This window comes from Temnothorax curvispinosus, unplaced genomic scaffold, assembly GCF_003070985.1.
Source record: "Temnothorax curvispinosus isolate PA1 unplaced genomic scaffold, ASM307098v1 QBEX01010032.1, whole genome shotgun sequence".
NCBI classification, from domain to species: Eukaryota; Metazoa; Arthropoda; class Insecta; order Hymenoptera; family Formicidae; genus Temnothorax; species Temnothorax curvispinosus.
In genome coordinates, this window is record NW_020219812.1 from 85,551 (window position 1) to 94,167 (window position 8,617).

At 41.5% G+C, this 8,617-nt stretch overlaps 4 protein-coding genes across 9 annotated transcripts in view; 2 read left to right on the forward strand and 2 right to left on the reverse strand.

The window, feature by feature from the left end:
- Window positions 1-964: 964 nt before the first annotated feature.
- Window positions 965-2,593, forward strand: LOC112459617 (putative methyltransferase C9orf114 homolog). Its single transcript, XM_025023799.1, has one exon. It carries the CDS (start codon window positions 1,316-1,318, stop codon window positions 2,438-2,440), a length of 1,125 nt encoding a protein of 374 aa, XP_024879567.1. The 5' UTR covers window positions 965-1,315; the 3' UTR covers window positions 2,441-2,593.
- On the reverse strand, window positions 2,480-3,822 carry LOC112459620 (ribulose-phosphate 3-epimerase). Of its 2 annotated transcripts, none has more exons than XM_025023802.1 (5): window positions 3,740-3,822; window positions 3,360-3,643; window positions 3,160-3,267; window positions 2,869-3,090; window positions 2,480-2,763 (listed from the first exon to the last, which is right to left on the reverse strand). In XM_025023802.1, exons 2-5 carry the CDS (start codon window positions 3,594-3,596, stop codon window positions 2,644-2,646), a joined length of 687 nt encoding a protein of 228 aa, XP_024879570.1. In that variant the 5' UTR covers window positions 3,597-3,643; window positions 3,740-3,822; the 3' UTR covers window positions 2,480-2,643. The 2 variants fall into 2 exon arrangements, with proteins under 2 accessions (XP_024879570.1, XP_024879569.1); XM_025023801.1 differs by having other exon boundaries at window positions 3,360-3,646; window positions 3,740-3,819.
- A 34-nt stretch (window positions 3,823-3,856) lies between these two features.
- Window positions 3,857-5,018, forward strand: LOC112459621 (protein FAM173B). The gene is made up of 4 exons (XM_025023803.1): window positions 3,857-4,175; window positions 4,272-4,444; window positions 4,595-4,783; window positions 4,844-5,018. Exons 1-4 carry the CDS (start codon window positions 4,112-4,114, stop codon window positions 4,991-4,993), a joined length of 576 nt encoding a protein of 191 aa, XP_024879571.1. The 5' UTR covers window positions 3,857-4,111; the 3' UTR covers window positions 4,994-5,018.
- A 29-nt stretch (window positions 5,019-5,047) lies between these two features.
- Window positions 5,048-8,617, reverse strand: part of LOC112459615 (sodium-coupled neutral amino acid transporter 9-like) — a 12,031-nt gene continuing 8,461 nt past the window's right edge. For all 5 annotated transcript variants that reach the window (XM_025023795.1, XM_025023792.1, XM_025023793.1 and 2 more), the window contains 7 exons: window positions 7,174-7,331; window positions 6,932-7,096; window positions 6,797-6,853; window positions 6,534-6,710; window positions 6,198-6,400; window positions 6,012-6,116; window positions 5,048-5,908 (listed from right to left, as the gene is read on the reverse strand). In XM_025023795.1, coding sequence (XP_024879563.1) covers window positions 5,498-5,908; window positions 6,012-6,116; window positions 6,198-6,400; window positions 6,534-6,710; window positions 6,797-6,853; window positions 6,932-7,096; window positions 7,174-7,331 — 1,276 coding nt within the window. In that variant the 3' untranslated portion in view covers window positions 5,048-5,497. The remainder of the gene's footprint in view (window positions 5,909-6,011; window positions 6,117-6,197; window positions 6,401-6,533; window positions 6,711-6,796; window positions 6,854-6,931; window positions 7,097-7,173; window positions 7,332-8,617) is intronic.

Genomic DNA, 8,617 nt, shown 5'->3' on the forward strand with positions numbered 1-8,617 from the left:
CGAGACAAGCAGCAGATAATATATTTTGCTGCGCTCTGATCCGCGGACTATCGAGAACACGACCAAACGGAACACACTATCAATTATGATCACATTTCGTCGATTTTGCTGCAGGTGAGAAGATTCTATCTGCATTTGGCTGATAAGGAAATTGCTGCGCAGCAGCACCCTTTGGACCAACGGCTTAACGTCTCTTTCCGAAAGACGGAGCCCAGTTTTCTCCGCACAAGAGCCTATCTTGCACGGAGGGGCGCAGCTATCGGAAAAAACATTTCCATGCTTCATGGCTCCTAGTGGACTCGAACCTGGTTCTTCAGATTACGAGTCTGGCGCTCTACCACTAGACCACACTGCCGCCCATCAAAAGTGACTATATATTATATATTTAAAAATAACATTGAGAGTATTATATATTACTCTCCTATATTAAAAATGAACTACAAGCCTATATCTCCAATAAATTTCAAATTAAATGATTTTTTAACTTCAAGTATATATATATATATATATATATATATATATATACTTACATATATATTTTTGTTTTCTAAGCATGCATTTACCTTTAAATTTAAATAATACTATACAAAAAATAATATCTTTTTTTTTTTTTTTGCAGAAGTTTCCAGTATCTCTATAGATATCTGGTAAGAATAAAAAAGAAAAATTTTTACAAAGTTTTATATCGTATGAAAATGATAATTGGATCATATATATAGGAATATTTATTTCTTAGATTTATAAAGCAGTTAAGAAATGAAAATGTTGATCGATATTTAGCATCGATTAGACAGCCTAAGTATAATGAATAAATTACAGCTATCTAAAAGTATCTAAAGATGTTACAAATATTAAGCTACGTTAAAAATTATAATTTTCTCAGAGTAACGCTATGTAATCGCAAACAGGAAAACGACCTCCTCACGGTAGCCATAATAATTCTCCGCGCGTATAATATATTGGCCGCGTTCAGCAGACACAACTGTTGAGTGTCGTCTTATCAACACGCCACGCTGATTTGCTCGGTCTAAAAGTAAGAGCCAATCACGTTCGATCGCTACTGAGCGGTTTGTTCTGCTGAACGCGCCCCTCCTCTGTCTTCCAACTTTTCGAGGTTCTGTCTATTAACACAGATGTGCTATTTTCTTACCTTGTCTTACCTTTTCTTACCTTTTTCATCCTACACACTTGTTGTATCCGTCCACGTGCGTCGTACGTCCGTCAGAGCGCTTTGGAGGTTAGGTCGTCCTGATAGCTCGACTCCTGGGAGCGTTGCCGGTCGCGCGAGATCAAGCGCGAGCTTCGAACCGAAACAATGTCGGCGGCGAAGCCCGAGGTGAAAAACTGGAGAGAGTACAACCGTAAACGGAAGGAACTACGGAAACAGTGGAGGGAAGAGAAATTGACGAAGAAGACGAAGAAGGACGAACTCGAGAAGGTGTCGAAGAACGAGGCGCAGGAACACGCGGAAGGTGGTGCGAGATACGAACAGAGGGACCTCCGCACCGTCACCGTAGCGGTACCCGGGTCGATCCTCGACAACGCGCAATCCCCGGAGCTGCGCACCTACCTGGCGGGACAGATCGCGCGCGCCGCGTGCATCTACCAGGTGGACGAGATCGTGGTGTTCGACGACAAGGGCGAGATCACGGAGGACGAGAAGCGGAAGATCAGGAAGGACGACGCGCTGGGCGAGGCCAGGCTCGGTTGTCTGCAGCTGGCCAGGATACTGCAGTACCTCGAGTGCCCGCAGTACCTGAGAAAGTACTTCTTTCCGCTCCACAAGGATTTGCAGTACGCGGGCCTGCTGAACCCGCTGGACGCGCCGCATCATCTGCGACAGGAGGACGAGTTCCCGTATCGGGAGGGTATAGTCACCAATAAGCCCATAAAGGTCGGCAGGGGCTCCCAGGTGAACGTGGGACTGTTGAACGAGATTCACGTGGACAAGGTGCTGAAGCAAGGGCTAAGGGTGACGGTGAAGATACCGCCGGAGCAGCCGAACCGGAAGAAACTGAGGGGTATCATTGTGCCGCCTAACGTGCCACGTGCAGAAACCGGCGTCTACTGGGGCTACACTGTCAAACTGGCGAAGAATCTGACAGAGGTGCTGACAAATTGTCAGTACAAGGAAGGATACGACCTGACGATCGGAACGTCCGATAAGGGAACATCGATCGACGAGATAGGAGCAAAGAGCTTGGAATATCGCCACTGTCTCGTAGTATTCGGAGGCCTCGCCGGACTGGAAGCCGCCGTCGACGTGGATCCGCATTTAAATGTTGACGATCCGTCGCTGGTCTTTCATAAATACGTCAACGTGTGCCCGCAGCAAGGATCACGAACGATTAGAACGGAAGAAGCTATTCTCCTGACTCTAGCCGAATTGAGGACTAAATTAGTGGCGAAAGAAATCGCAAACGAATCTTTAAAAAAATAGCAGCATTGCGATTGGTAAAAATGAGCTAAATACTTCATGTTTCCTCTAAAGTCATGTTGAATTTTATCACGTCAACCATCACTGTATCAAAAATACAGATCTTTGTACATATATATTTTTGTATATTGTATATATAAAATGTGTCTATCGCAAGTTTATCTCAGGAATGCTTTGTGTATTTACAATATCCTCGGTTGTCGTCGCTACGTTGAACGATCGTGGCCCAAATAACAATTTACCGTGTCTCTGAGAGTCGTCATTACTTTGGCTTGATCGGCAGAACCTATGACAGCCGTGCCAGATACGATCATATTAGCACCAGCCTGAAAAGTAACGTCAACGTGAAAAACGATTGATAACTTATCTTTGCAACGCGAGCCGGGTTTTTTACAGAATTTATACGTGCAGTAATCTGTGACAAATTATACCTTTGCACAAGCTTCAATTGTGGCTGGTCCAACCCCGCCGTCGACTTCAATGTCTAATCCAGGATAATTCTCCCTTAACCACGCCACTTTCTTTAACATCGGCTCCATGAACTTTTGCCCACCGAAACCAGGCTCCACAGTCATCACTAGGATCATGTCCGCCAGGTCCGCGTAGTCCGTCACCACGTCCACGGGTGTTCCTGGCTTGAGTGCCACACCAACCTGTTTTTAAAAATTCATATCGTTAATTAAAAGTTAACAGGTATTAATTTTTGTGTAGCAAATGCCCACCTTCATTCCCGCTTCCCTCACTTTCCTGCAAACTAGAGGAACATCCTCCACCGGCTCCACATGGAACGTATACTGATCTACACCGGCGTCGGCCATGGGCTCGATCCACTGTAATTATTTATTTATTTCAATTAAATTGTTAATTAAATTATAAACGTAAAAATTCTCTCTTGTCTGTCGGAAAACAATTGCGTTCGTACCTGCTCCGGCTTGGACACCATCATATGCGTCTCGAAAAAGGCATCCTTAATTTTACCACGAAGACATTTCACAATCGGATGACCGAACGTAAGGTTGGGAACAAAGTGACCGTCCATCACGTCCAAGTGCAAGTAATCCGCACCATTGTCCAGCAACTTTTGCGACTCTTCGTGAAGCTGCGCCAGGTCGGCGTTCAGGATCGACGGGCCGATTTTTGCGCTCAAACTCTTCGCCATGCCGTCCGGAACGCGCGGCGTCAACAGGTGTACGGATGAGAATGTTTCTGCTATGGAAAAAATGCGCTTAAACACACGCGTCGTTCTGCGCGCAAATAGATTAAAAATATTCAGCGCGGTGTATTGCGCAAGTGAAAACTCACGTATCTGGCGCGATAACCTATATCAGAGAGAAACCTGAGAGCGGTCTGCTGTCACATGGCAGTCAGAAACAGAGGTCTCTGCCTATATTGCTCAACGTAAGCATGGTTGGCCAGGTTGGCGCGGGTCAGGTTAGTTTCGATTTCTGCTTAGCACGTGGAAACCCGTGTGCCCGGTGCCCGTGGTCCCCGTGGAACGAGGACGATGTGCAAGAGGCAGACGATTGTCTGGGAAACATGAAGTTTCGAGTGTCAACGTAGAGCCTATGATTTCAAGCTTGTATGTATACATACACGTTTGGCATTTATAGAGCGCCTTCAAGTATAAATGTCTCATAATGTAAAAAAAGAGCTACATTAGTGAGGCTGATCGAAATGGAGCTTCCTATCGAGACGCGAAAGTCGTCGAAGATCGGCTTATTCTTTATTGCAGCTACAGGTTCGTTGGTACATATTGATATTGTTTTTATTATTGAAATTAATATATTGATCGCTGAGACGTTAATAACAGGCGCTGGTTTTCTTTTGCTGCCAGGCGGGATTGCGACAGCGATCAGCGTCGTGTGTTTTCCATTTCTGAGTCCTGCGTTTCGCAAGATATGTTTGCCGTACGTGCCGGCCACGCGTCAACAAATAAAGAATGTTATTCGAGCGTTGAACGGCCGCTCCGGCTCCCTGATCGATCTCGGCAGCGGCGACGGACGTATTGTGAGTATATGGATAATCGCGAGGTGACGGAGTCACGCGTGGAAAAAACATTTTTGTTTTCACACCGTGAATGCAAAACAGAGATTGCGCGCGGGGACAAATTTTTCCACCCTTCCGACACGACGATTGAGATAATTTAATTGTAAATAGGTTCTCGCGGCAGCAAAGCGTGGCTTTAAGGCCCACGGTATCGAGTTAAATACCTGGCTGGTATGGTATTCGAGGCTTCAGGCGCTGATCAACGGTCTGTCGAGCGAGACTGCGTTTCTCAAGCAGGATTTATGGAAACATCATCTAGGAAACTATGACAACGTCGTTATATTTGGTGTAGATCAAATGGTAAGTTCTCTTATCAATATTTGTCGTGACACTCTGAGAGAGAAAACAAGTCTTTTACAGATGGGAGATATCGAAAAGAAGTTCAATACCGAGTTGCGTAGAGATTCTCTCGTAATCGCATGCAGATTTCCTCTTCCTAACACGCGTCCCGTTGTGACGATTGGACATGGAGTTGACACCGTTTGGGTTTACAAAATACCTCAGAGATGAATTTTGAGGTAACGAGGATAGATATTTAGATCGAATAAATTATACTAAGAAATATAAAAATAATTGTACATTTAATACTACATGTGTTTATTGAAGTACATAAAGTAGAGTTGACATTGATGCGTCTTTATATATTCACAGTAAGAAAATAAATCTATCTCTCTTAGATTAATGTGTCGCGAGGAATTAAATAAATTATGTTATTTATTACGTTTTATAAAACAGCTGACTTAATACATAATTTCTATTGTGCTATCTTGAACTTTAATACATTTTTCAATTCAACTTATGAATTTCTGTTATAATCGACTGCTCAAATGCAATGAAAACTGTATTTTGTGCCCAACACTTCTTTACCTATTTAAATCTACCTATTTTTAGTATAATTTTCGAACACTACAGAATTTTCTTAAAGTTCATAGTGATATACACAATTGCATTCATAAATAATTAATATCAAATATAAATGTAGTCGCACAGTCTATAAGATTTAAAACAATGTGCTCAACGATCTATGATGAAGAACTGAGCCATGAGATTTAAAAATCCGATAACCGGTATTGCTAAGTGGAATAATACCGAACACACGCCTAGCTTTCCTTCCTTTTTCAAAATGGACAAATGCAGTAAACACGGGAAAGTGAAAACATAGATAAGTCCACTTAAAGCGCCGGTATACCTGACAATGGTCCCAATGTAGGGTACAAATGTCGCGAAGATGATACATATAGAAACCAATATGAGATTAATGAAGAGCACTAAGGCTCTATTAGACGCTCCTTTGTATATCCACGAAAGTAACTGGATACGTAGCATGTATGCGAGCAAAGGATAGACAGTCACCAATTGGAAAAGTAGCAGTATACGAGCACCTAGCGTGAGGCCATCCCATTTTTGAAAATTATTCAGTAGATTCTGAAATGAAACAAGATCCACAGTTTAGAAAATAGAGAAATTTTTATATCATGTCATATTAAATATTTTATCGTTTCCGCAGAAAAATATTGTGCGTACTTACATCTTCTATGCACGATTTAGGCAGTGGGAAACACATGAAAAACGATACTCCAACGATGATATAAGTTAACGTGACGAGGAGATAGGCTATGGTTAAATCCCTCCCCTAAAAATAAAATCGTTTTTCTATTTAATCTCCACAAAAGGTACAAATGGAGTAAAAAAAAATGCATTTAAAAGAACTAACATTCTTTTCTTGATCGCGATTATTGTGCATTATGTTGACTACAATGTTGTGGATGAAGAACGACATTGCTAGCATTCCGGTAAGCGCCGGAAATGTGGGCCGTATTATCCAACTTATTGCCCATTCGGCTTGGTCCATGTTGACGCCCCACGATGCTGATTTTATCACAACGAAAACAACTAGATACATGACTGACACCGTTCCTGTAAGATTATATTAAAAACTTATATCTCATAATGACAGATTTTTAATTAGAGTTGCATGATGAGATATTATTAAGAGAACATTCGAATGGTATATTAAATATAAAGGTGACTAACGTATATGTATACTCACCGAGAGAGTTAAATTTCGTGAAAAATGTCGTGCTGTTAAAATTTAAAAGGGGAAATATCAGTAGAGCCAGAAACACAGGCACCGTATTGTGCAAATCCCAAGCTGGTCCCAGCGTATCAAACGTTTTCTCGCGAGTCAGAATGGTGTTATTGTCTCGGATCTCTTTCGGGCACAAAACTGTAATCCAAGCGATAAAACCAAACTGGAAACACGTTATTCTTGAGGAATAAGTTAAGATTTTGTATTTATATATGTATATGTACCTTCTTTATGCGAAATGTTCTCAGATGCAGAATACGTCGACCAGCCAGCCGTGCTATCTGGAAAATGAATACCGTATTCCAAGATAATTCCGCAAGGATCTTTGTTCGCGTCTTGTTCGGAACAAGAATATTTACCATAAATAAAATTGACGCTATTGTACAGGAAATTGGCCATCAATATCCAATAAGCTATGGTTGCGCCCAACAGTACGGCAATACTAAAGATTCTAGCGATTTGTTCCGCCCATTTGCCGATGTATATTCGGCACAAGTCTAAGACTTCTACATTTGCTCCACCACCTATATGTAATTCATCGCAGTATCATTAATTACGTCGCACGTTGCGATAGAAATTTTGCGATGGAAGATTCTTTTACCGTGATAAGCGTGTGCAGCTACGAGACGGTAAGCGGTGTACAGGCACAAACCGCTCATCAGCAGGTTGAGGATGATTCCAGGAAAGAATCCGGCCATCGTAATTCCCCATGGCATCGTCAGTAACGACGATCCCAGTATTGTATTCCATATCGAAAATCTAAAATATAAGAATTAATTAAGTTTGTAATATTCTCGTAGAAAAAAAAATATGATAATCTTACAGGAGATTATGTATTTTTCGACAGATCGATTCTAATGTAATTTTTATTCAAGAATCAGACGTATAAAAGAAATTTAACGTGAAATTATATACATAAAATTATATATATGTATATATGCATGATATACGTAATTCCACGTTGAATATCTATTTCATAATTCTGATTCTCTCGAATTTACGAAATATCAGAGAAGAAATGCGGCGATCGAGGTCGTCGAGAAACTTCTAATCTATTTATAATAAATATGCGAGTCAGCTCGGATATCCTCTATATACAGCTTATCAGCAATTTCCTCTTGAATAATGTGTAACATTACGTTACGTTCGTGTACGCAAACATTTCTCCGATAATCGACACTTCGCACATCGCGTTCGGACTCGTAAAAAGATACCTCCCCCTCCCCTATCTGTCTTCCGAAGAAAAGACACTCGGTTGCGCATCAGAATGCGCATTATCATCGTGTTTCTATCACCACGGTTATCTAATACGAATCCCATGGTCGTATCATAAGCAGTCGTATATACTACACACGGCATGTGGATCAAGGGCAATTGCGTGTATCTTTATTCTATACTGCTGAACTTGATGCGTGGATGTCATTGTAAAGGCCACTTGGCGGAATCACGTGTAATTATGCGTGCGTAATTAGTAATTATGCGCCTCTTTCGCGACCGCTAGATAAGCGCGCTTACTTTCGGACTATTTTCGGCGGTCAAGACGCGCACTTTCGAACGTGGGCCAAACATCCGATTTCACAAACTCTATCTGTCTCCCTTCTCGTTCTAATTTTTCTGTTTACCCGTCCGGAGCGAGCCGGACAGAGACCCAATTTCATCGTTCATCGAAAATAGGCGCCGGCGGCTCTCTATCGTATAGAGATACAGAATATTAATTTTAGACCCGTCGGAAGTAACGATTAATGCTCGTTGCATTTTTATATCTCTAAGCTAAGTTTTGCCGCGTCATCTTTAAAGTTTCCGTTTTTCCTTCCGCTTATCTTTTTCAGAAAACAGGTCACATCTTATCGCAAACAAAGCAGAAAAAGTTAAGGAATAAACGAGAACAAAAATGTTCTATTTAAACGTTCTACATATATCATGCAATTCTATGCTATCGTGCACGCTTTACAACTTTATATCCGGTAAAATAAAGTAAATTCATTTGAATTCTATTTTATGATATTATTTTTGTTCTGTTTTGTTTAGTAATAGACACAGATTTT

Coding starts and splice junctions, on each gene's coding strand:
- LOC112459617 (XM_025023799.1), top strand. CDS start 1,316: ATGTCGGCGGCGAAGCCCGAGGTGAAAAACTGGAGAGAGTACAACCGT.
- LOC112459620 (XM_025023802.1), bottom strand. CDS start 3,596: ATGGCGAAGAGTTTGAGCGCAAAAATCGGCCCGTCGATCCTGAACGCC. Junction 3,091..3,159: donor TGAGGGAAGCGGGAATGAAG/GTGGGCATTTGC, acceptor TTTTAAAAACAG/GTTGGTGTGGCACTCAAGCC. Junction 2,764..2,868: donor CAATTGAAGCTTGTGCAAAG/GTATAATTTGTC, acceptor GTTACTTTTCAG/GCTGGTGCTAATATGATCGT.
- LOC112459621 (XM_025023803.1), top strand. CDS start 4,112: ATGGAGCTTCCTATCGAGACGCGAAAGTCGTCGAAGATCGGCTTATTC. Junction 4,176..4,271: donor ATTCTTTATTGCAGCTACAG/GTTCGTTGGTAC, acceptor TTTTGCTGCCAG/GCGGGATTGCGACAGCGATC. Junction 4,784..4,843: donor TATTTGGTGTAGATCAAATG/GTAAGTTCTCTT, acceptor AGTCTTTTACAG/ATGGGAGATATCGAAAAGAA.